The sequence below is a fragment of the Haliotis rufescens genome, unplaced genomic scaffold (assembly GCF_023055435.1).
Source record: "Haliotis rufescens isolate VD_foot unplaced genomic scaffold, xgHalRufe1.0.p SCAF_3, whole genome shotgun sequence".
In the NCBI taxonomy this organism is placed as follows: Eukaryota; Metazoa; Mollusca; class Gastropoda; order Lepetellida; family Haliotidae; genus Haliotis; species Haliotis rufescens.
In genome coordinates, this window is record NW_025964001.1 from 49,921,480 (window position 1) to 49,949,368 (window position 27,889).

A 27,889-nucleotide genomic window follows, 5' to 3' on the forward strand; every position below is an offset into this window, starting at 1 on the left:
CAGCTGTAAATTTGTTTTGATAAGGGTGAAGGCGAAATGAGGTGTAGGCGAAATGAGGACAGGCCACTACTAGAGGTAGATGAATTGGGGAGGTGGGAGGGAGTACTTCGGATGTAATAGAGGTAGTATTCTTAGAATTATTAACAATGACAACTATTGTTCGATAATTCTTGCAAAACTTCTACCTCTATTACATCTCTGCCAGAATATACCCGGTGGGATCTGCCTCTAGTAACTCCCTGTGTAATTGTCAGCGATCCTACCATAATGTACTGATTCATATCCTACTGAGATACTTCCTCTGAAATTCCCCTTGAGGACTTGAAAATCAGAAATGTGTCAAGAATCAGCCAAATATGTGATATCTTCACTAGAATTACCGTTATATTTGATCATGATAATGATGTCACGTCATTTGAACTCATTTCTAACCTATTTCAGATTAATGACATCATTTCTTATTAAAAGTGTTTGATAGGCATTACTTAGAAGTTGACGGATGACAAGGTAGACACAATTTTATGGATAACAACTTCTTTAATACATGATACTGTAAAAAATTGTTTGATAGGCATTACTTACAAGTTGACGGATGACACGGTAGACACAATTTTATGGATAACAACTTCTTTAATACTGTAAAAAGCGACGTTTGGGTATAGATCCTTATACCGTTGTCAAGCAAGAATGAATGAGGGACATAGTACAGAATATATATGGTAGGTGGAGGATTAACAGTAGAGGGTTAACGGTAACAACAATTGCATACATGAGTGGGATAACATAGGTAGGTGTTGACAACAAAGGGATGACACTGTCACAACACGATGGACAGAGAACACATGGGTGGATGCCAATGGGACATAAGCCAATTAAATGATTAAACAGGATAAGTGATTATTATTGCTTGATGAGTTCATAGCAGGCGGATGGGATGAAATAGCCTTGATCTCTGTTGATTGATGGCTTGTGGCAGTGAATGTGGACAGCTTCTGTTAGTTTTCTTTTAGTGAAATCATGGAGGTTGTTTGAGAGAATTTGGACGTTGTCTCAGTTGATGTTGTGATTAGGACAGTTGCTTATACGGTCCGAGATGGCTGATTTACTGTCGGATTTAATGGTGGAGGTTTTGTGCTCTTTCATTCTGGTATTGATTGGTCGGCATGTTTCACCTATGAAAGATTGTCTCAGTTGCAATCAATTTTGTAATTTTGTTGTGTTCCTGCCGTTGGCTCTTAGCAGGGTCTTGCATGTTGGAACTGGTGAAAGGGTGTCGATGTTGGCTTGCTGTTTCCGGTCTAAAATTTTTGGTGCTTCTGATCCATCCTATACCTAGACAGAATAATCAAGGGAGTACTCACCCTCTGATGCTGCTCATGTCTGATCCACACGCCCCCAGCTTTTTTTCGATATAAGGGGTTAAACTATTGGTGGACGATAGTTTGCCCCGCGACAACCAGACCAAGGGAATATATGCCCTGTAAATCTGGCTACACGTCACACAAGTAAAAGCTGGTGAAGGTGTTTTGTAAGGCCCATTGACAGCTAGAAACTCCATGTACTTGTTCTACTGAGACTGATGTCCATGATTTCGGAATTACTGAGTTCTGAATCTAAATCACAATAAACCAGCACTGATTGAAACAGCTGGTGTGTGACCACATCACCACGGAAGCTAATAATTTAATATTCATAGAATAGTACTTTTTTCAGTCATCAGGCATATTTAAATAATTATGTCTGCAATAATAGTTAGAAAATGTAAGGTTGCGGTTACCATGGTTACTACAATATTCAAGGGAAGTGTGGCAATACATTTTATGTAGAAATCTACAAAGAGAATGTATTTTAAGTTTTTCGGTCTCATGGATTTCACCAAAGTGGTAAATGTATAAGACCTACATCACTTGGGCTCACACAACAAGCTATATATGCTGTGATCTAACTGGAATACTGTTCAAAACAGCATCAAACCCAACTCACTCACCATGGTCACTCACTCACTCTAATTATAAAACCTTTAAAATGATCCAAATACTGCCAGCCTTGAGAATATCTGTAACATTAGCATGATTAGGCAAAGTTGCGGTTGACTAGCTGTAGGTGGATGAATTCAGTGTAAGTAGATAAATTCAGGTGTATTCATCACTGACTTTTGAAACAGTGTCTCATCAAGTCACATCTGACCACACATGTACTGTGTTCATATATTTTTCATTGCACTCACTGCTTATGGTGCAGAAGTATGTTTATCATGGTCAGGTCTGATCAGGCTCATTGCATCATCTCATCATGCTCATTATACATGTTATGGTAACCTTGGCTTCTAAATTATTACGTTTGCTTCCAGGAAAATAACACAAGGAGCCAGATGGCTCTCCAAGGGAAAATTGAACTTTGAGGTGTACAATCATGGCTATAGTCTCTCCCAAATGTGCTAACGTTATAACTTACCATACTTACATCATGTAGATATGTACATATATGCAATGATAAACAGACAGTGACAAATGAATTGTGTATTACTAGTAGCTCATGGTGAACTTCAAAGGTCATGACGCCAGAAGGTGGACTACATTTTTCTTCACATGGACTTTTGAGTATTGGATGGACAAAATTTCATTTCATTCAAAGGTCAAAATACTGAACATGCTGAATAATACCCTCAAATCTGAGAACAGACTTTATCAACATTCTTAAACACAGAATGTATCAGTAATTGTCTGTAGCACTTGCTGTTTCTGTGAAATCTCTGTCACCCAGTTGTAATACAGACATGACGTCACTCTGGAATGACATTGTGATACAGTGCATGATGTCATATGCTTACATTACAAATGAACAACTAAAAAGGTTGTACTGATAATATGTTGATAAGACTAATACTGTAAATACAGACTGTAAATCTTGAAATTAATGCATCTCCAAATTGATAAGACTGTTAACCCCTAGCCAAACAACTCAATATCAATGCGACTCCCCCTCCCCCCATCCCCAGTGAAATGATGCATATCCTTACCTTAATCCAATCAAACAGCAAATAGCACTGCTTGAATGCAAAAAGGCTATTTTGAGGAGTGTGAAGAACGGTGCACACTGGGTCGTATCAGCCTTTGACAAAGTGTTGCAAGGGTGGCATCTCCATCTGGCCTGTATGAGGGGTCAATGATGCCTAGTTTGACACTAGTAGGTAGAACTCTTGACCCCAGGGTGATAACTCACTGCATGCCTATCATGTTATTCCTGTTCTTTGAAGGACTGTTACTTACTTGTTACAACTGCTGCTCAATAAACTCGTATAGACCAATCTCCTTAATCTCTAATCTATGCAAAACTATGGAGGCAATGGTTTAAAACCGGCTGCAGCATTACTTAGACCAAAACAATATAATCATGATAATAAACCAGGACCAAAGCGGCTTCACCCCAGGACCTAGATAACCTTGCACACCTGGAGCAAGATATCAAAGCTGGCCAACTGGCCCGCCAATACACAATATGCATATCCTAGTATCTCCAAAGCATTTGATATGGTTTGACACAACAGGTTAATACAAAAACTCCTCCCAAAATAGGGCTAAATGGCCAAATAATAAACTATATATAGGATTTCCTAACAAACCACAAAATAACCGTGGGTATAGACCAAACGCTATCGGACCAGTGTCCCCAAGAAAATTGAACACCTCAAGGCAGTATCCTAAGCCCAACACTCTTCAACAGAATGATAAACGACCTGTTCGAGCGAATATCCCATAAAGTTAAGACATCAAAATTTGCGGATGATGGAGCCCTCTAGTTCTGCACCAGAAGCATGTACATGGCCCAAAAATTACTGCAACAGGCACTAAACAAAGTTCAAAAATGGGCAAATAAATGGGGGTTCTCATTAAATGCCCCCAAAACAATAGTATTCAAACATAAAAATGCGCGCAAACATCCCTAAACTTCCTCCAAAAAATAATCCCATCCAATTTCAAAAACAAACCTTGAAAATAATCACATGCACATAGCAAAAGTGGCAGAATAACTACCAAAACTCAAACTCTAAACTAAAACATATGCTCTAAAAGCCACTCAAAAAAGCAAAGACATCATAAATCCAAAAATACTGACAGGGCAATAATTAAACTACAAACAAGTCACGCAAAACTAAACTCATATCTTCATATAAAAAGAAACACAAAACAGGTAAATGCCCACTCTGCAACCAACTAGAAACACCAGTGTTGCAGTCTTACTAAAATGCCTGGCTGGCCCGTGTACAAAATATGCATAATGTCGGAAAGCGCATGTTAAATCTCCAATAGTAAGTGATGCTTAATAAACCATGTTTGTGTTTATATTCAGATGGCATTTCTGCTATCCAAAGTGTGTAGTGGGGCCGTCTTATTGTTGATAGTCATTTTGGAGACATAAATGCAAAGTTTCATTAATGTGAACAAAGACCACTCACATTTTTTGCATTAATTTCAAGATTTACAGTATATCAAGGCAGTTTCCTTTTTGTCAAACCAAATACCGAAGGTTGTTTTCAAATGTCAAAATGCATGTCTGTTAAATTCAGCTGAAACTGGTGAACCCATCAGACTTCCGGTTCGAGCACCTTGTAACGCAGATGAAATGGCGTCTGGAGGAGGGAGAAGGGGAGGCCATCTATGAGTTGGGGGTGGAGGACAATGGCATGATGGCGGGCCTGCCGGATGTGGAACTTGGGGCGTCGGTCAACACACTCAAGCGGATGGCTGTGAGGTATGACAGTAACATGTTCATCAGAGTATAAGGCCTCAGAGATGCACATGTTTGTTTGTCATGTTGATAGGAGAGGCTATGATGGTTGCTAATGTTCACAGCCTAGCATGACTGGTCCAAAGCCTGAGTCTACAAATGGTCCAGTAAACTTTTGTTTAGTCTTTTCCATAGAGCTAATAACATGAATAATAACATATATAGCATGATATAATAACAAGTTATAATCTACTGCAAATGATGTAATGAATACTTTAGGACTAGTTTGTGATGTTTGTATTTATCATTGCGTTCTCCTAACTGGTACATGTTGTGAGGCTACACCATTCATCATGTCATTTTAATGGTGTCTTAATAGTCAGGGTTAGACATTTATATATCTTTCAATAGTCTGCAAGAATGATCTGCTAATGTGTTGCCTTCTACCTAATGGTTTGTCTACAAGGAAATGTCACTTGTCTGTCCTGAATTTTACTAGTGTCAGATAAGCAGACTTATGTTATTTCTAACCTTGTTCATGGTCAGATGATAAGTCACATGCATAGGCCGATCATCAGGCCTTCCCTAGTGTGGCTGACTGAGGAATGTTTGCTTTCTGATGCTTACTCTCAACAAAACACCTGTGTGATATGTGAGCTGTAGGTAGCCAAGTATAAAGTCATTTTGGCCCACAAGGAAATGTAACAGTTATCAGAAATAAGCAATTAGCATCTCAGTAATTTGTTATTCTTTTCTTTCTATGTTTCAAAAGAAAATCAGGAGTAATTTAGTGTTTTGCCAAGCTAGGGTTTTAGACACTTATAAGAATATTTGAGAACAGTTTCACAGTGCTAAAGCAAGTTTGAGAAAGTTGTGCCCAATCACAGGAATTTGATTGGGTTCAAGCAATTAATACTATGAGAAAGACCTTAAAATGTACAGTTACATTTATTGTCAAACAGTTTAGAGTAGAATAGAATATAGCTTTGGTTTGTAAAGTTTACTCCCTTTGTAATTATGATTGAGTGTTCATGGCTGGATTTAACTCAGAAGGAAGGTTGGATTGATTGTTGTATCTGACAAGTGTTTAAATGTGTTTTAAAAACATGGTTGATTGTTGAGTATCTGCTGTGTTTTTTAGACTCGGTGCATCCCTATCTGTGCTTCGTGAGCGAACGGTAGAGGGGGACGGTGAGGACTGTATACGACGAAGGGCATTAGAGATACTTGTCAGGAAAGTTCCAGATGATCAAGAGGTCAGTTTCCAAATAAAACTTTTGCACTCACCTTTTGAAGATGTGGCTCATATTTCTGTTAAATTACTTCAAGTAAGACTTTTTTGTGTGAAATATTAATGTTCCTATTTCAGGCTAAAAAAAACAATCTTGGTTCTCAGGCACCACTACATTATCATAACTTCTGGCTCACATTTTGTTTTTTATATCCATTTTCAAAACAAACAAAAAATTGATACACATGACCAGCCGGCAGTGAAATGCAACAATACTGAAAAATATTTCTATCAAATATAGCATGCAGTTACTTCCCTTTATATGCGCATTGCTTTACTGCTCATCTCGTGTTATGGTCATGCCATCAGTAGGAGTGTGCTTGTTTTTCTGTTTGCAAATTTGCAAAACATTTTATTTTTAAACTTATGCTCACACTTTGCATTTCTTCCTTCTTCGATCCTATGGGAAATGTGCTTTAACCATGTTTCAAGCTTCTAAAATAGAAACATTCACCCGAACACCCCCTGCATCTCCATGGTTATGTCCAGTAGCTAGAACAATTGCATGTTGCCTGTGCACAGCAAGCCTGCTCAAACTCACTGCATACCTGTGCCAACTCATTCTCATTCTTCTCGACACTCTGTGGTGACGTGTTTTTCCATCGAAGAGAAGTTTGTTTGTCCTGCTGCCAAGTTCTGTGAAGAATTACACAGCCTACAAACTTGGGCTAAAAGGACAGACAACAACCAGCATTTAAAGAATGCCGACGCACTTATTCGACCTCCTATAAGAAACATCTGTACCGCGATTGCTGTGACTCACGTTCTTGGTCCACTTCGTATGACAGATCCTCGGCTCTCTCGCCCTTAGGAAGTTCTATCTACGACAGGAATCGGTCTTCCTCTGTTGATTATCAACATGCCAGTTAAAACTATGGAAACCATCCTGTAGTCGATACCTATGTGAATCGTAGACAGGGATTGGATGCTTAACTCTTTCAACACCGTAGGCCGGTTATCCGACCAAGAAGCATCGAGTCCCCAGACACCGCAGGCCGGTTATCCGGCCAAGCCGTAGTCACGTCAAAATAGTACTATATTTTTATGGACCTACCTGTAATATCATTCATTTATTAAATCTATCACATTTCACAATGTCTGAAATACATATTCCATTTCAATTTAACATTTTTTATCGTTAAATTAAAAAATTATTCACTATTTCCCGCGATGTTATTGAAAATAAAATTCTCGGACACACATTTCGACAAGGGGTCCACATTGAACACGTCAAAGAGGAAAATAAAGACGTTTTAAACAAATCTTTAAATATATTATACAAAGTAATATATAAAATCAACAAAAATATATCTAAAAGTAATCAAACTTACATCTAAGTTATTATTTTCATCTTTTCGTGCGATCGCGTGTAATGTAAGTCAAATGACATCTCGGCTTTCGTCGCCTTGAATTCTCAGCTCGGACACGATGTTTAATGCAAAAATATATGCATGAAAAATCTTTGTCACAGCTCGTAACCTAGCACGATACATTCACGAAGTTCCATATTTTTAATATATATCGTGATTTCCTGCTCAAAATGTTCAGAATAACACGATTTAACAAAATTCTTTCGCAAACTTCTGTAATTTATCGAACACGAGCTTGGTATCACAGCTGTAATTTGATTGGCTGTCTTAGGTCACGTGCTCAAAATTGACCAATCACGAAACTTGTAGCAGATTTCAGCAAGAAAGCGTCATTAGAAACCAATTTTAATCCAATGAAATCGCTTGTTATAACTACGGAAAAAAACCAGTCGATGTTACGAGCGTGTAGATGAAGGAATAAGCTTTCCAGCGATGTGTCATATGCCATTCTTCGACGAACGTGTTATTCATACGAAACCTCGAAAACGGGGGTATTTCTTCATTTTACTGAGCGGACAGTCGCTGTTATCGGGAAATGGGTGATGACAGAGACTATATTATAATTCTTTTTAAAATGATTTTCCAATAACGTAAACAATAAAAATAAAATAGAAATAGGTACGTGGATATTATGAAATCATATATTTGCCGAAAATCGTCAAGTTTTCGCTTCCTTGGTCCTTAATCTGGATGTTAACAACGTGTTAGCGTACATTTTTTATTTACAACGAATTTAATTAAGTTGTAAATGCATTATTTTATATAATGTGAAAAACATAACTTTCATATTTATAAACCATAGGATCAGACCTTTCAAATGGTGTATAACATGTAGTAGCAATTATATTTTACAAGCAGGTATTTTCTTGGATAAATGTTGGCTTCATCTATCACACTAGAGCCTCTGGGAACTCGGTGTCCCAGCAGTAAACACTTCTGGTTGACTGGTGTTGAAAGAGTTAACCCGGTTTATTGCTTATGTGACAACAACCCACGACCTTCTCCTATATCTAAAGATCGTAATTCGTCAACACATGGGGAACAGGAACTTCTGATCTCTTTCAGTTTACAGATCACTGGATCGCATTCCAACTAGGTCAGCTCCTCGGGAACCTAGTCCACCTATCTTACCCACGAGTTGGGATCACCAGCAGAGTACTGAACCCTCTTTTGACTCCTTCATGAAAACCATCTCTTCTGTCTTACTTCAACGTTCGGGAACTCTGTCGACTTCCCAGCCTACAGATGCGTCTCCAGTTTTGGTAACCACCAACTCGGGAGTAATCAACAGGATCCAACAGCTGACAGCTTACAATCACCCAGTGTGCTTGACCATCACTCATTGCCATCCTCCTCGGATTTTGATAAGTTCCCACAGATCCTTGACCTCCTCTCTCACCATTCTGGCTCTTCATCGTTGTGGAGTACTACAACACTACCTTGGACAATCAGTTCTAGGCGAAGCTTTATCAACTGCCCTGGTCTTTCAACCCTGGTTGCAGATGCGATCCAGCAGGTTGCTCAAGATGTACAGAGAGACTCTAGCCTCCAGGTCACTGTGGACCTTTTGCCCTTCTAGAAGAGACAATTGGAAGATCAGGAGAAGAAAGAGTGGATCTATCCACAGTTCTCCTGCCCAGCGTGATCTTCAAAAACTTCTCTCCTCTCGACCTAATCCCATTCGTGGACGTGGAAGAGGACAACCTTAACGAGACCCTTCACAGTACAGTCTGTCTCCTCTACCGGACCCAAGAGCTTCGGTGAACCTTCCTGACTCCTTTTCACTATGACATGACTGGAAACTACTGCCTCCAGCCATTCCCGTTACAGACAGGCAGGCACATTCCAGGAGTCTCTAACATCAATAACAGACTTGTTCATCCAACATTGTTCCAATGGATTTGAACTTTATCGGGCCCCAGAAGTAGACTTCTTCAATGTTCGGGGCAGTCGGGTAGCCTAGTGGTTAAAGCGTTCGCTCGTCACGCCGAAGAACCTGGTTCAAATCCCAACATGGCTACAATGGGGGAAGCCCATTTCTGGTGTTCCCCGTCATGATATTGCTGGAATATTGCTAAAAGAGGCGTAAAAACAGTACTCACTCACTCACTCAATGCTCAGTAATCCTGACTCGTATCGCCTATTCCTGATCCTCTGGCTTGGGATCACAATGCATTGGCAATTTTGTGGGAAGGTCTCACTGCCTATGCCTTTCCATTGACTGGGATCCTTCCCCAGATCCTGCAGAAGGTAACATCCACAAATCCTTTCTGATTTTGGTCACGCCCTATTGACAAATTCGCAATTGGTTCACCACCCTGCTAAGGCTCGCCGACCAACGATTCCATTGTCTTCTGCTTTGCGACGACCTACTTCTTCAGCCTGACTCTCAGTGGCTCCATCTATTCCGTCTCTTTTTTCCAGAGGCTACTCCTAGCAGGTAGCGAAGACCATAACTGCAGCCCATCGTTCATCTACCATGTGCCTTTATGACCACAAGTGGACAGCCTTTGGAACTTTTTGTCATGCTCGTGATATTTCAACTCCTACTTCAGCCTCACATCAGCAATTCGCCGAGTATTTACATTGCCTGCGTTTAACCTGGAAACTTAAGGGATCCATGTTAGCCACCTTCCTGGCAGCTATCAACTCTGTCCTTGCCACCACTTCAGGGGCAAAGGTTTCCATGGTTGCAAAATTACAGTCGCCCACCCATTCCTACAAATTAGCAGACCAAACCCGCCCGTTTTCGTCCCCCTTCGTTGAACCTGAACGTTATTCTTCAACAGCTGGTTTCCTGTGAATATGAGCCACTGGTTAGAGATAGTCACGCTGAAAATCGTCTTTCTTTTGGCTCTGGCCACTGCAGCCCATGTTAGCGAAATTCATGCTTTGGATGTCACCAGGGTCCAGTTTCCAGAAGTTCCAGTGCCTTCCCGGCCAACCAGACCAAATATTTACGATTTCCCCACTCTCATCTATCTTGGGATCGAATGAGCAAGAAGACCTCTCCCTGTGCCCTGCATGAGGGCTTTGAATATATGTGTCTTGCCCCCACAGACGTGGGAAGAGATTTTTCATCCAGTTGTAAACTGCTTATACATTGGAAATTTCTTGTATCCTTCTGGCTCCACTCCATCATCCTTAAAACGCATACCTCCATCACTAAGCCCAATCCTCGAGTGTTTGCTTCTACCATTACTCTACACAGTAAATGCACCCTTTCGCTGTCATTGAAGGTGCTTTTGGTAGTCCAATACATTTTTAGCGTCTCCATACCTTCGCGACATCTCAGTCACAGATGTACAAGGGCTCCACAAGTTCAGATGTTGGTGTTGGCACAATAACTGTTTTAAATTTTTGAACAAATTTGAAATTACACTGTCTAGATCTAGTATATCTCACATTTGTAGTCTAAACAGGCTAGGGTATCTGCGGCCCACCATCCAACCGTGGGATAAAAGGATAAGTTTAAAAATTTGGAATTTTTTGTATAAATTGCATATTTATATACCGTATGTTGCTGTGTATAAGGTAAGATTTTCATACCTGTAAATTAGGGGGGTTTTAAGGGGGTTAGTTTTATACACAAGGTTGAAGAGTTTTGATGTTTTTTTCCACAACTCAAAGACATTACTGTAAGCACGTAACACTGGAAATACCATGTCAACAAATCCGTACTTAAATTTTGTTTGGTTTGTTTGTTGTTTAACGCTGCACTCAGCAATATTCCAGCTATGACAGCGGTCTGTAAATAATTGAGTCTGGACCAGACAATCCAGTGATTGATATCATGAGCATCTATCCACGCTTGAAAGATTGAGAAAATCAAAATGTCAGTGAAATTGACTTAATTTAACTTGTCACTGATTCATCTTGACATGTCAATTGAAAGTTCAATTATTGTCTCTGGTTTCCTTGTACTAAGTTAGCTTCTGAGCAGACTTACTACCTCTAAAGAAACTGCTCAGAATTGACAGAAACAATGTCTTGGGAACATGCTGTTGTCTGGGTGGAAGGAAACCTCGTCTTCCCACGGGACAGCAATTTGGTCACAGACTCAGATTCTGCAAGTTCAGGACCTTCACAACTTATCAGAATTAGATCTGATTACCTTTCAACAGACATACTGCTCCTAAAATCTGATTTTTATCCTCTTCTGTGCTGAAAAGGATCTCTCATGCTCTGCTGAGCTTATTGGAAGTACTGACATAATTTCAACTAGGAGCAGAATTTTTTTCAGTTCAGTTTTATAGGGTTCCTTGTTCTGCAACACTTGCCACAAGTCGAGGTAGGACTTTTCTTTGAAACAATTTGAGGCCAGTACTTTGAGCTTTCTCCATTCAGTTTGTATGGCATCAAGGTGTCAGCAGCCTGCTTTGAAAGGCCTCTCAAACCACTTACAAAGTGTTTCAATTTCCTGTATGCCAAAACCTAGCAAATCCTTCTTTGATTGGGGCCATGTGTCATGATGAAAATTGTTAAAGCTTTCTACTGTCTTCCTGGTATCACAATCCTTGGTTGTGCCAAGAATGTTCTGAAACCTGGCATTCAGCTCTTTGATACAAATGTCAACTGTTGTGTTGATTGCAGATGAACTATTTTCTTTCTGATATCACCTGTCATTTCTACTCCTTGGAACAAAGTAGGAGTGTTCTGGTTCCTTTGGTCCTCTACCAACAGCTGAAATTTCTCATGAAGTCCTGCAGGGACCGGTTGATCTTTCATACTGTTGATTGTGTCAATACACTCTTGAATAGCTGACACTGAACTTGGCTGTATAAGTGTTCTTGTTTGTAGTTTCTGAGTAATGCAATTTCTCCAAACATGTCAGCCATAAAATGAGCAAATGCTGCAAACTTTAATGTTTTCATTTGCTTGTGGATTTATTTACCTCTACTGTTTATATCAGCATTCTTGCTGGTTGCTGCCAAGCTCTCCATATGAGTACAAACTGCTGTGCAATGACCGTTGTCGCTGGCAAGATTCCCATCCTTTTTAACCTTGAAGAAACAATCTCAAAGCCCTGTCTACATGTGGAATCTTGTTGCTTTGATAGGTGTAGGGCTGTAAATTCTAGCATCCAACTTATCACCGATCATTCTCAGTTCCCATTAGTCTTAGGACTAAAGTGGAAGGTTTTCCAAATTAAATGGAGACAATCACTAACAACTTCAACCATGGGACTTTCTCTCTGAAGTTTTATCAGTGCTGATGAGGGGCAATTTCTCTGAGTTTAGAAACCACACCAATTCTCTGACCAACATTCACAGATGCCCATTCAGCACAAAAACCAATAAGTTTATTTTCAAAATGTTCTTGGTCATTGGCTGAAAGTGTAACTTTAATAGCTGATAACACACCATCAGCATGGGCATGTTCAAGTTGTGTAAGTTCAAGTAACTTGTTTTCAGGCACACCATTATGTACAATCCTTGCATAAATAACATCATATTCTGAAACTGAGCTGTCTGTAGCCCCATGGATTGTCTGGTCCAGACTCAATTATTTAAAGACCGCCGTCATATAGCTGGAATATTGCTGAGTGCGGCGTTAAACAACCAACCAACCAACCAACCAACCAACCAACCCATCTATCATCAATGAAAAGTAATTGACTTCATCTAATGTATTGGATGTTTCTTCTCTAATTGTACTTGCCACTGTTGACAACATTTCTGCACATTACACGTCATTGACATAGATTTGTGTAATGGGGAGAACATTCTGCTTCTGTAGTACTAACAATGGTTTAAATTTTGTAAATGCCATTTCATCTTTACAAATGCAATATGTCGTGTTGAATTTTATTTTCAGTTCTTACACATTTTTCTGATCAGTTTTTGTATCCAGTGCACGAAATTGTTGCACAATAGCCGATTGAGATATGGCAGTTTTTGTCTACTGCATAAGATATAGTCATTACACTTTCTATGTCGGTGAGAATCACTGTGTGCTCTCATACTCTCCCACTTAAACTTCTGACTACCATTCACAAAACCAGTATTTCAAGCAAAAGATACACCAGCGTGTCTGCAAAAATCACAAAACATTGTATCTGACGATTTGTCGTCTCGCCACCAATCAATGTCATGACCCCTTAAACTCATGTGATTGAACATTCTTGACTTTTGGTTTCGTTTCTGGGATGACAGGTTTATCAGTTTCGTTTGATGTTTCAGTCACGTTAACTTGAAAATATAATGTTATTATTCGTTTTCCTTTTGAATGACCTTTTAAATTCACTCAAGTCGCCATGTTTGGTTGCTGCTGACGCAAGGGATTGTGGGATTCCTTTTATCCATACTCTGAGAACTACATTGCGAGGCTGGAAAATTTGAAATGAACTAGAGTTACTTCCCTTAGAAAGAATGGTTTTAAAAAGTGTTCATTGTATATCTGGATTATGTTTGTAATCTATTTCATTGATTTTAATCATAGATTCCAAGAAATGTGTGTACAGCTACTGCCGGCTTAGTTTATGAGACAATACACACAGCAATCTTAATCTATGCATTAAAAACAATGCCTAGCATATATTGGTAAATCACAAACTGCATTTTGCTCATCAAGGAATACATTTATGTAGGAAGGCCCTTTCCCTGGTTGATTGTACATAACTATTTATTTGGTTACATTACTAATGTAATACATTATACTAACACACACACACACACACACACACACACACACACACCATATAATATTCGTAGAAAGCATTTAAATGTTCAAGTGAAAGTGCTGAAATCACACGCTCTGTTATCAGCTTTTAAAACAAACCAATTAGAACAATTAACAATCGATAACTAGCGTTTTTATTACTAACAACCTGTTTAGCATGTTTAGGTAATAAAACACCAGCTGCCCTTGGCCCTACTCCACACAATAAATACCTGTCAGGGATAAATCCCCTGTGTAACAACTGAAGACATCTTTAGTGTTTGTTATTAAGCTGGCATAAGTTGTGGATATGGTATCAAATGGATGGGCAGGCAAAAAAAAGACAATGTATCACTGAGGCAGAAGCATGCAGACTGGATGTTGGACCGATGGTCATGATTAGTGAAATTGCACAGCACGGGACACACCGGAAACCTGTTTTAACCTCCACTAAGGGGAATCCCCTTACTTGCAGAACTTTTTTTTGGAGGAAGATTTCGTGTTGTTTTTTATCATCTGTATTGCACTATTTCTGTTTTTTTTTATTTCATTTTGGTCAAGCATTTGTAATCAAGTATGCCCTAAAATATTAAAATCTGTAAAGTTGCTATGTTGACTTTACTTCCCTTTAAATGTCATTTTAGCTATGATTCCTAGAATAGCTATTGAAAGCAGCTATTGTATGTTCATTTTCTGTACAGTTCGTGTTTAGTTTCATGATTCATCAAACCCTCAAGAGATTATTCCACCTGTTAAAACTGTCACAAGTTTCTTTTGCTACCACAGTTTCTGGACATGCGTCTTGCTGTGCTGGGAAACGTTGATGCTGGGAAGAGTACTCTGCTGGGGGTCCTGACTCAAGGAGAGCTGGATAACGGGAGGGGACGGGCGCGGCTCAACCTGTTTCGTCATCTGCATGAAATACAGTCAGGGAGAACATCAAGCATCAGTCATGAGATTATTGGCTTCGACAGCACAGGGGAGGTAAATTGTCCTTCTGTAGACAGGGTTTGGCTTATCCACGGGATACACTTTCATGATAGTATTTTCAGATTGTGATCTGTCAGAAACATCGCCCGAATGACGGTCCGATAGATTACAACTTCCTGAAAGTTTGGAAGTTGCCACAACTACAACCATTATTGTTATAAATGATCAATAAAGTTATTATTAAACACCAATGTGGTCATTATCAATAACTTTTGTGCATGTTACTATTTCCGATCATAAGTTTTCAATTTAATGTCCAAGGTTTTATCACTCTTCATAAACTCCACGATCTTTGCATTTAACAATATAGTCCACAGACATGATACTGTAAATCTTGAAATTAATGGGTCGCCAAATTAATACGACTGCTGACCCCTAGCCAAAAATGCGAATCAATATCAATGTGACTCCCCCCACCACATCCCAAGTGGAATGATATATATCCTTACGTTAATCCAATCAAACAGCAAATAGCACCGCTTATTAGCGCTGAGTAGAGCACTTCCGTTAAAACAATAAACAGTATTTTCCTTAAAACAACACACAGTTTATATGCAGAGCTCCAGATAAGCTGCGTATCTGCGTGAAATACGCAGTAAAATATAATCCAAGCGTATCAAATATTGTGAAGTTGCCTCTGTATTCGATTATCAAATCAGCAACTTATTTTGAAATTATAAACGGGCATTCCGTCAACCTTGCCAAACTCCACGATGACAGTTACATCATGATCATTTGCCATCACACTTTCTTGTGGAAGTATCGTGGTATTTTTTAGTCCTATAAAGCTCTCGAACCCACAAGACACCAGTTTGCAGGGACTAGATGAATAGTGTTTTTAAATATTTAACTTAAATACCCTGTAAAAATATCTGTAAAAACTAGTGGGTAACAGAAATTTGAATACGCAGATAGAATTACTGATACCCAATGATTTTAAAATGCATGGGTAAAATACCCACAACACCAAAAGCTTATCTGGAGCTCTGTATATGTTTAACTCTGTTGACTGGCACGAGTGGGTAGAACTCTTGACCCCAGCAATGATAACTCACCGGATGCCCATTGTGAAATTCCTATTATTTGAATGACATTGTTATATACTTGTTACAACTGCTGCTCAAAAAAATGTGTTTGTGTTTATATTCAAATTGGTGTTTCCACTATCCAAACTGTGCAGTGAGGCCGTCTTATTGTTGATAGTCATTTGGAGACAAAAATGTGAAGTTAATTAATGCGAGCAAAGACAACTCGCATTTTTCGCATTTAATTCACACTCTCGCTTATTTCAAGATTTACGGTATATGATCGACAGATGAAATCGCCAGTAGCTATTACGTACAATTTGCAAAGTTCATAAATTGATAGTGAACAAGTACCTACCTTTAATGAAAGAGGCAAATAAACAACTCAAAAGGCGAGTTATTCCGTTTGCCATTTGCAAAAACATGTGATCAGCTGTTTCCAGTGACGTCACAAACAGTGAACACTGTGATTGCTGTTTAAAAAGAAACATGGTACACAAGGAAATGAGCACTGATAATAAAGGGTCCGGTTGGTATTGTTATGTTGTTTACACAAACACTTGCAAGTTGTAGGTGTGGGTGTTGTCCGACTTGGCGGTGTGTCATGGCCTTTCACTTATCTACGGGTCATACCATGTTCTTTCATATTTCAATGGTCAAGTTCATACCTCGGCTTATCTTCGGGGTCGGCTTATCTGAGGTCATATACGGTAATAAGAAATATAAAATGGTTCTTTAAAGTGCACAACATTTTATTTTTTTATGAAAGTACTTATTAAAACATGACATGATTTGTTGTTTTTTACTTAAATAAAAAGAGACTGTACATCAGGACCAGTTTTTACATATTTTTGCATTTTCTAATCAGGATCTAGTTAATCATGTCAAAGGTTCTGATTGCGCAACAATACTAGAAAACCACAAATATTGCAAAAATGTAATTTACTTCCTAAGTTACTGTAGTTTAGCGATAGATTGGCATTGTTTTACTGCTATTGTTGTCAGTGTGTCCTGTATGTGACTTCAGATGGTCAACTATAGTGGGTCCAGGTCTGTAGAAGAAATCTGTGACAAGTCCACCAAGTTGATCACTCTCATTGATCTTGCCGGACACCACAAGTACCTCAAAACCACCATATTTGGGCTGACCGGGAACTCCCCAGACTTTGCCATGCTCATGGTCAGTGCCACCACGGGAATCAGTGAGTATTTATTTGGCATCATCATCATGGTCAAATGGCAGATAATGTGAAACCATGTAATCCAGTTCAGATACAGTTCCCAGTTTAACAAATGTTTATCTGTAAGTGATCTTACTGTTAGGACGATCGTAACTCCCTTTCTAAACATAAAGTTACATTATTTCAAAATGCAAAGATTGCTTTGTACAAGTGGGCCCTGGGCTAACCATGCTTTTCATCTGTATACATTAAGGCAACTAATTTTGTTTTTGGTTTAGCATGTGTTCACCGCTATCAACTAAAGACTAAAGAACAGTCAAAGCAAAGAAACAACTAATGTCTCCTCTCTCATAGTTGGACTTTTCAGCCACCCCACATATTGTATGTCTTAACTACATGTATGTTAACATTTAACAATTTACCAGCTAATGAAGGTATATAATTAACATGATGCCTGTTGAATTCACAGATCCTGTCATTACCTTAATGGTAAAGGTTAAATGGTTAGGGGTCTCTAGATTCCAATACTGCAGGAGTATGACAATATTCTATTAAGAAAATGACATACATGGAGTACTCTGCAATGTCTGCTTAGACTTTAACTATTTCTTTATTATTTCTAAACATAAAATGTTCCCATTTTGTATCAGCTGGTACTACAAAGGAACACCTAGGGTTTGCACTTGCACTGGGTGTGCCTGTGTTTGTGGTTGTCAGCAAGGTGGACCAGTGTCGTCACATCCTGACAGAGCGCACTGTGAAACAGCTCGAGAAGATACTCAAGTCCCCTGGTTGTAAGAAAATACCTGTCAGGATCCAGAGTGATGATGATGCCATCACTTGTGCATCAAACTTTGACACTGAAAAGTGAGTAAAAAATAGCCTATGAATCCTCTACTGTGTAAACAAGGCTAACCACATTGCTTCCAAATGAGTTTTTATGTTCTCCAGGTACAGGATAGCAAAAACAGTTGAGTCGACTTGCCTGAATATGTAGGCCTTATTGGGCATTATTTTAGTATAATGTCTTAGTATATGGGCAGATCTACTGGATAAATATACCAGAAGAAACTTTACTCCTATCAGGTTTCAGACTGGGATAAAAACAGTTTTGCTCAGAACTCGCATATAGGCAAACTGTTATAATTTAGAAATAGGTGTTAGCTGTAGCATGTGTATGTTAAAATACCACCTTGGAGTCCTACCTGTGACCTGGATATTTTTTCTTGTCTATCATGGTGTATAGTAGGTCTGGAATGATAAAAGTATGTACAATACTATACAATTTTGAGGTGACGATATTACACATGTTAAGATACAAGCTGATCATGAAACAACAATGTATTAGTGACTCATCCCACACCTAGTGTGTTGGTTAAATGTGCTGAAACTAATCTCATGTTTGCCTATTCCCCCTTGCAGTTTTTAAACCCACTTGTGGTGACTTAAAAATGAAATATCTCTTTGACAACATTATGTATTCTGTCACGTTCAAACCACTCTGACAATTGGCACTGAATGACAACTATTATGTTTGTGAACAGGATCACGCCTATATTTACCATCTCAAGTGTAACAGGGAAGAATCTGGATCTCTTGAAGATATTCCTCAACGTCCTGCCTCCACTCAGGAGTCGCAAAGATCGTGAAAGGCTGGCCCAGGACAGCACAGAATTCCAGGTGAGTCATTGTTTTTGCAGCCATAGATTCATCACTGTTGCCTTTCCATGTAATTCTGAATCTGATTAAGAGTGAGTGAGTGAGTATGGTTTTACGCCGCTCTTAGCAATATTCCAGCAATATCACGGCGGGGGACACCAGAAATGGGGAAGAATTACTGAATAGATCCCACCTGGTACCAAATGCATGTCATAAGAGCAGACTAATATTTGGATCTTGGTGTTTCAATGTACGACCTGGCTGTATCATATCCTGATGGCATGGATTGTTTGTTTTTGTTTTTCCATTCCCAAAATTAAGAGAGCACTTTTTTCTTAAGACAAACGTCAGAGATTTTCTGAAACATGCTAACATGGATACACTAACCAGTGTTCGGCCTTTCTCCTTCTCTCACTGCTTGTTAATGATGTGGTTGTAACACCACCTGTGTTGGATTCTAGATTGATGACCGATTCTCAGTGCCTGGTGTTGGAGGCGTTGTAGGTGGAACTATATTGAGGTGGGTCAAAACATTGTGTCATATGCATACTTGCTTCTTGTCTTTGCTAACATTTATGTTCTATTAAGAAAATTAGGATTCAGAAGCTTATATACTGAACAACAAAAGTTCCTGTGACATTAAATAAGATTTAATGGAAAGTTATGTTTTTTTACCAAATCTGAAACAATTTCGGTTTGCCACAGATAAAAGACTTCTGTAAGTGTTCAAATGGTTTAATTTGCCATACTGACTTCAGAAAATGCGTGATTTCATTAAAAAATTGAACATGCCAAAATGTCAATGTACAAATCAATAGCCTGTGTGTCCACCTCTGGTTGCGATGCAAGCAATACATCTTCATCTCATGGAATGGACCAGGCGTCGCACAAAGTCCTGTCGGATATCTGTCCATATCTGCTGGAGCATGTTTTGAAGTTCCTGGAGTGTGTGTGGAATACGTAGTTGACATCGAAGATGCTGATCCATCTCATCCCACATGTGCTCGATTGGTGAGAGATCAGGGGAGCGAGCCGGCCAGGGGATGACATTCACGGTGTTTTGTTGAAGATAATCCTGAACAAGTCAAGCAATATGAGGCCGGGTGTTGTCATGTTGAAAAGTAATGCCTGGGCCATGACGACGCAAACAGAACAACAGGGCCGATGATCTCGTAGCGGTAGCGCTGTCCATTGAGATGTCCCTCTACCACTATCAAACGGGTCCTCTGTCTTGCTGTAATCCCACCCTATACCATAACGCTGCCGCCCCCGAACCGATCTTCTTCCATGACACAATGATTGATGTAACGTTCACCTCGATGTCAGTACACTCGAATCCGTCCATCGCTGTGGCTGAGGTGAAAAGGAGACTCGTCAGTGAATAGAACTTGTCCCCTTGTAGACGCTGTCTGCACTACTGTAGACGTGGTTTCCTGTCAAAATGGGACGTCTGGCGGTCTTCTGGTGACAATCCCTGCATATCTGAGGTGACGACGTACGGTTTGTGAAGATATCCGTCGAAGGCCAGGGATGCTTCTTGCAGTCACTGTTGCTGGCTGGAATCGATTTCGTAGGTGTGTTATTCGAATCTTGTCGATTACTGATTATGCGTGGCCTGCCACTCAGAGGATGGTCTCTGACTGCATTCGTCTGTTGCCAACGTTGCCATAAACACCAAATGGTGTTTCTGTGGACCTTAAATTGTCTTGCAACATCACGTTGACTCGATCCTGCTTCAAGCATACCAATGGCTCACAGACGCTCATTTTCGGACAGGCGTGGCATTTCATAATGTTGAATAATTGCTTAATTTTGTTGTTTTTCTGAGTGGTTGTTGTCAGTACGATGCTAAAGAATGCATATGGAATCCCGTTAACACACATGTTTTTATACCCATTCTTGGGTAGTGAAATGCATGGGGCAGGGAATGCATGCTTTTCCGTAGCAGTTGCGTTTTTGTGACTTGATTCCATACATGTACTACAATATTGAAAACCAAACTTTACTTGTTTGAAAAATACACTAAAATATTGGTGTCACAGGAACTTTAGTTGTTGAGTATATTATCCAGAAATGTTTCGCATAAGGGATCACGTAACTGTTTAACTGTTTCATATGCTTAGTGGAAGAACTATTAGTTTTATTTTCTGTATTGTACATGCTGTTGAGATCATTAGAATGATTAGTTTTGTTTGCTAACTGGTAATCTTTTGTCTCATAGAGGATCTATACGAGAAGGAGATATGGTTTTGTTAGGACCATCTGACAACGGAGATTTTCGTGAGGTCAAAGTCCGAACAGTTCACCGAAACCGGTTGCCATGCCGACTGATCCAAGCAGGACAGACGGCAACAGTTGCACTTCAAGATGTCGAGAAGGAGCAGCTGAGAAAAGTGAGTCCATGTTGTCGTCGACCTTTAGATCAGTGGGTGTTGGCAATCTACCTTCAGACAAAATGTTATTTGCAAACTACCTTCAGATCAGTTGGTATTGACAAAATACCTTCAGATCCAATGTTATCCACCTGCATACAAAACAATTCTTGACTCATCTCAGATGAGTGAGTTTTCACTGTACAGTGTTAATAAGGGACAATCGTTTGTGTATCTTGCAGGGGATGGTGCTAGTGAGTCCGGACTCGGAGCGGTATGCCTGTCGAGAGTTTGAGGCTGACATTTATGTGCTGTTCCACTCTAGTCGTATCTCTGTGGGGTTCCAGACCACCATCCATATAGGAACCGTCTGCCAGACTGCTGTTGTAGTCCAAATGGATAGGGTGAGTGTAGTTGTGTAGTTGGCTGTGGCTGATCCAGAACCTTAGTGCTCATTTCAAGTGAAGACAAACTGCATATGTTTTTAAAAGGAATGTACAGATTTACACAGTATGTATATCAGTATTTATGTTTATACTTCCATAAACGCTTAAGAATTGACTTTAATAACAGTTGCAAAGAATGGATAATATCATCCAATTGTCTATTTTCATGAGTCGATAAAAGTATTGATATATTTTATATCAAAAGGCATGAGGGTGAGAATCTATTTATCATCCAAAACCATTCTTCCAACTTTTTTCAGTTTGGAAAAAACAATAATCAGTGTCTTCAGTGTGAAAGGTACAGCTAACCAGCTTCATTGGCTGGGTGATTAGTGATGTCATTGTAACTGATGATGTCACAATGGTCTGCAAAACATAGTGATACAATTCATTGCAGCAATGTCACCCAAGTAGTATATCCTGTGGAAGCCAATTTTGGATGATAGAATCATTAATCTTGAGAACTGTCTTGTCTAATTTTATCCACTTTGGGCAAAGTTTATGACTAATGATATTGCTATATTTTGACAGAAAGACGAACTGTGTGAGATCCAGCTTCTAAAGAAAAGTTGTTTCAACCAGTGACCCTCACAGTCGGCACATGACCTGGAAGCAAGGACGTCACATTACTGCTTTGTCAGCTCCAAGAACAGACGTGTATCCCCTGTGGAAATAAAGCTTATTGTTTGCTAGCAAACATTGCTTGTTGTTTGATCGTTTGCTCATGTATTGTCTTCTGTTTATGGTTTATGCCCTTTATGTTCTTTCCATATGTATTTTATAGTAATATTACGGGCATATTGTTGTTCCATCCAACATATTGAATTTGCCACGTGGTCCATTTTCGTGTCTTGCATTCTGAATTCATTTGGCTTGGGTAGTCCATTATTCTGCTTTACCTCATGTTTGTGTGTTTTAAAGCATTGCTCGCAAAAAATTTAAAAAGGAAAAGTTTTTATGTTACATTGTGCCTCCCGTTCCCGTTGTGTGCTTGCCACATCAATATGACTTTGCTAAAATTATAGAATTTATGCCTCGTTGTACCCTCTGCAATGGAAAGAAATCTGGTCTGTAGCCCCACCCTCTCTGCCCTGATTGTACAATACCCTGTACTCTATCACTGCAGTCCCTTGTCTACCTTTAACCTCTACTTATGATTAACCAGGAAACATCAACACCTACTGCAGTCTCATATGCCACCCATACCACACCCTACCATGTCTTCATCTTCGGTGCCTGCATCTCTCAACTCTTCCACGGCGACTCTGGCACCTGTACTCCTCTGCTGTGTCTGCGGTGCCACCAGTGCCTCCTGGTTACAGCCCCCTAACCTTCCAATAGACGCCTCAACATGTAGTTCCACCTTGCTTTATGGATGATGCCTGGATGCAGTCCTTGTCTCATCAGACTTTGGCACCAGCCAAAGTGGTGCAGCTGTGCTTCAGCGCCTCCTCTCTTGTGTGTTCAGTTTACTTGCCCGAGCACCACTATCTACTACGGGTTCTCATTGGCCTCAATCAACGATGGGGTCTAACCGACTTCGATTCCACCCGACCTCACATTGACTGACCTCATTCTAGCATTAGATGAGGACTTAGCCAAGCTCTCTCTCATGCCGTCGTTGAAGCATCCTTGTTTTCGTCAAGATGACTTCCCAGTCCACTCTTTCGACGTAGCTGATGGAGCTCACCTTTTGGATGAGGACCTGTATCGAATGACCAGGTCTTCCAAAATTACCACACTTCACATGCCAGATACCCTCCTTGCCTTTGGAGAGTCCGAGCTCCATCGACCACTACAGCCTCTCTCAACACTCGCTTCCTCCTCCAGAGCTATAGACCAGGATCTGTCAGAGTCCAATCCCAATTGGATCGACTACCAGCGGACTGTAATGTCTTTCCAGCTCTGACAGATCGACCATCTGTGGAATCACTTGCGGAAATAACTGCTATTTGGTCTGGTCTGGGTCCTCTCTGTTCAGTGGAGCTGGGTTTCCTGCTTTGCAGAAGGCTTTAAGGCCCTTGAGCACATTACACAGCAGACATTGGCCAAGTCGTATAGGGACTCTACTAACCTCGACATTCCTCACCCTTTCGAGGCCAGGAATGTGGTCAAGGCAAGCCCAGCGGTACCTACCAGCCCCAACATGATTGCCACCTTGGCAAAGGTGCCGATCAGAAGTCCAAACGCCCACCTGTTTGACTTCAATGTGTCGTTCCAATACACCTGTAGGTGGGCGACTGGGATGGTTTGGGCAAAACTGGATTATCCTAGAGGACCCGTTCGTTACCAAAGTCCTCTGTCAGGGGTACAGTCTTCTGCTGGTACTACATCCACCTCTGACGTCTACCCAGACGACAGTTGCTTACTCCCCACATCAACATCAGCTCCTGTGTGACAGCATTGACACCCTGCTTCTCAAAGGAGGCCATAGAGGTTGTTCACTGCTCTGGATCAAACTCTGGGGTTCTGCTCCCAAGTAGGGCGCCAACAAACTATGCATGATCCATAACCTCTCCATTTTCAATCGGTGCTACCTAGAACAGCCTCTCTACTTCCGGATGACAATGTTGAGGCGGCTCAGGACAAGAATCAACGCCGGTGATTCCATGATCAGCTTCGACTTCCAAGATGCCTACCTCCATGTGCCTATCCAACCTAGTGACCCGCAGTTCCCACAGCCAGTAGCCCAATCCTTGACGCCGCAGAGTCTCCGATACCCAAGTGGTCCTGTTGAACTCTCCAGTGTTTATGACCCCAGATTACAGATTAGAGGGCTCGACTACGTTTCTACATTTGCTCTTAGGTCAATTCTACTTTATGGCTACCCGCCTCTTTCTATTTCTGCCACCTAATCGGGTTTTCCTGTTGCATCATCTCTCGTTTCCTTCTGACAGAAATGGTCATGGATTTTCCGGTCTAGACTTGGATGGGGTTGCAGGTTCATCAGACCTTGACGACAGTTTATTATGGATTACGTCTGAAGGTATGCCCACCTGCCATAACGTTGGATAAAGATACATTAAGGAGTAATGCAGGATAAGTTAATATATTTAGTCAAATCTAAATATATTTTTTACACTTGTATACTTAGCCTGCATTGCTACGTCTAAATGAGAAATGTCCTCCCTTTGCTGCACTACCTCCCCACAAAGTTTCAGATGTTGTGTTTGCAGTAATGTGCTCTTATGTGATGTCATCGCCTCCGGCTCACATGCCAACTGCGCAAGGGTGCTGCCACTTTCCTTTAGCAGCTGGATCTCACACAGTTTGTTTTTCTGTCAAGATATAGCAGTAAATGCTTTGAAGGAGTAATGCAGGCTAAGTATACAAATGTAAATTTTTATTAGATTTTACGAACTTTGTTATTCTTTGTTCACAGGAAAACATACGTACTAATGAAAAAGCCAGAGTAATATTCCGTCTCTTCAAACATGTGGAGTACATTCGACCGGGGTCCAGACTGCTGTTCCGAGATGGCAAGTCTAAAGGAATGGGAGAAGTGATCAAACCCCTACCCCTCGAGCCCATAGAAAGATGAATCTCACAAGCAAGATGCACCAAAAACAAAAGGCTGACCAGGTCTCGTAGTAGCCCCAATAGCCCTGGTCACTATGTTCTACAATGTGCTTCGAGCTGAGTGAACTGTTTCACCATATATCTACCACCTGTTGTCATGTTATCAGGAGAAACGTTTTTTTATAACTATTTGTTGACACTGTTATCGTCTCGACTATGTTTGTTGGTTTGACCGTGTGAGTTCTGTGTTTATATTTTTACGATCTTATTTAAACACTTTTTATCACTTTTTAATACGTTTCACCACCTGTTTATGACTTATCACTCAGTGAGGAGTCACAGAAATTTTACATCATGCCATCGTAGCCATGTGAGGGGGGAAAAAGATATATTACTTGCTTACCATAATACTGAACACTGCAAATTCAGTTTCTACATAGATCAGGCAGATTTTCTGGGAGCATTTAATGCTTTAGGAGCAAAAACATTTGGTCAATGATCTAGTCTATGATAATTTGAACTACAATGAATTTTTAACATACACTTTTTCTAATACATATTAGTATTTTCATAGTCTTGTAGTCATAAACACATGCTTGACTTGGAAATATTATTATATATATTTAGGATGCTTGTTAACATGGATCAACTATTTTTCAACAATGGTTATGAAGAATGTTCTTTTGACTATGTTAACTTTCTGTCTTTTATCTATTCGTTTATTGATGTATGTTATTGTTAGGATTTTTATGATTAAACATCCATTTAATTCTGTTTAAAGAGATGCTAAGACATAGATGCCTCTATTTAGAAGACTCATTTCATAGTTATAACACTTGTCTGTTGACAGTTTGGTTGCTTTTTTAATATATTTCAGTTTTGTTCTTTAATGTTATGTTAGTTTCAGCTTTAAATGTGCTTATTTATGCATGCACAATTTCTTGTTGCACATCTCATCACCTCATACAATAGATCATTATGCTGTAGGGGTGAGGATGGCACTGAACCCAACCTTCATGTCTTCCTTGTTATAATGCTAATGATGAGGACAACACAAGTCTTCAGTGATTCACCTATTTATTGTGATATCATAATACAATACATGGTAGGTGCCACAAGTATTGTGTCACAAATTGTTACAATTATCTGCACAGCCATTGGTCTATTAGCTCCCTGACGTTTTTCTGTATTAACCTGATCATGAATTTGTGCTGTCTTTGCATACACATTTTGCATACACATTTTCCCTGTGAAGACTTAGATTAAAGTCAGCAACACGTTTGTCGGAAGAGGGGAGTAACAGGCTTGCTGACTTGGTTGATGCATGTCATCGTATCCAAGTTGCATAATTCGATGCTCATGACGTCAATCACTGGATTGACTGATCCAGAACCGATTATTTACAGACCACTGTCATATGGCTGGAATATTGTTGAGTGCGGTGTTAAACAAACATACAGCATAGGCATTTGACATCAAAAACAGATTTGGAAACTAAAATGAACTTTTGGTATTTCAATATTAGATTACATTCAGTTTTGTAATATGTATTGTGACTTCTTTATCCTGTTTCAGCCTTGTCACAAAGTGTTGTGACTGCATCATACATCAGTGTTTACAGTAGACTGTGTAAACAGTTATGATGACCTTAAATTTGTTGTGAAAGTCATATATTGTGTGCTTTTGACTGATTCTGTATAAATTTTGATAAAAAAAAGAAAGATGATCTTTAACAACTGTAATAATACATGTACTTATGTATGTGTATGAGGGTCCTGATGGGGATGGGGGCTGTAAGTCAGTAAAATTTGGGGCTGTTAGTCTGTAGTAATTGTTTCAGCCCAGGAAAAAAGGCCCCGCCATAATTCCAAACATGACTGGTTTTGTTGTGTTGTTAGATCTAATTGTATATGACTTTTACGATTATGATGAACAGTTGTTATAAACATTTTAGGTTAATCTTACATGATACAAATTTGACTTATGTTTTAGTATTCTTTAGCTATTTTACATTAAACATTAAACCAATTCAGGATCCTCGTGTATGCACTGATTATTCCAGTGAGATAGGTGTGTCAGTCATGTGCTACAAATGTAAACCTTCTAGTCTTTCGTTATGACAGTTTCAACATAGAAATGTCATTTGCTTCTGAGTGGTAGGATGCGTAGCAAGAGTAAATGATGTTTCCATTTCTACATATCAAATAACATTGTTCCATAGCTAGGCTTGTTATTATTGCAGGGTCTGTGTCATACTCTTAGGGATAAAACTAAAGAGAATAATTTGGGAAGAGGGGATGTCCCAAGATGACCACATGAACCCCCTAATCCCACAACTCTCACTATGCATACAAACTGGGGATTTGAACTTGAGAAAATTATACCCAAGGAACAATAGAGCGTATACAACATTTTTGTTGGTTGGAAACAACTACGTTTTTCATGTGTTATCTGAATTTTGGTGTAGAAAATAATATATTTTTGCAAGCTGTTTTCATTATGGCACAAAGTGTCTGTTTGTTGGGTAACATTATTTCGTTGTTGTACAAGGTCACCATGTGTGAAGATTTTTTTCGATATTATTATTTATGACAAATCTGATTGTTACAGATAAAACTGTATAAAATGTATTCACTTATGACCTTCAT

General features: G+C 39.7%; 1 protein-coding gene across 2 annotated transcripts in view; it reads left to right on the forward strand.

Moving 5' to 3' along the window:
• LOC124117813 (GTP-binding protein 2-like) overlaps positions 1–27,847 on the forward strand; it is a 71,219-nt gene extending 43,372 nt beyond the window's left edge. Inside the window, exons 3-12 of one of the 2 annotated variants that reach the window (XM_046479838.2) lie at positions 4,568–4,752; positions 5,870–5,984; positions 14,836–15,033; positions 17,092–17,266; positions 17,896–18,112; positions 18,790–18,925; positions 19,366–19,424; positions 21,126–21,297; positions 21,519–21,680; positions 25,105–27,847. In XM_046479838.2, the coding sequence (XP_046335794.1) occupies positions 4,568–4,752; positions 5,870–5,984; positions 14,836–15,033; positions 17,092–17,266; positions 17,896–18,112; positions 18,790–18,925; positions 19,366–19,424; positions 21,126–21,297; positions 21,519–21,680; positions 25,105–25,263 (1,578 nt within the window). In that variant the 3' untranslated portion in view covers positions 25,264–27,847. Of the gene's footprint in view, positions 1–4,567; positions 4,753–5,869; positions 5,985–14,835; positions 15,034–17,091; positions 17,267–17,895; positions 18,113–18,789; positions 18,926–19,365; positions 19,425–21,125; positions 21,298–21,518; positions 21,681–22,253; positions 25,082–25,104 lie in introns of those variants that run through there. The other variant, XM_046479839.2, reaches the window with a different exon arrangement.
• Positions 27,848–27,889: the final 42 nt, after the last annotated feature.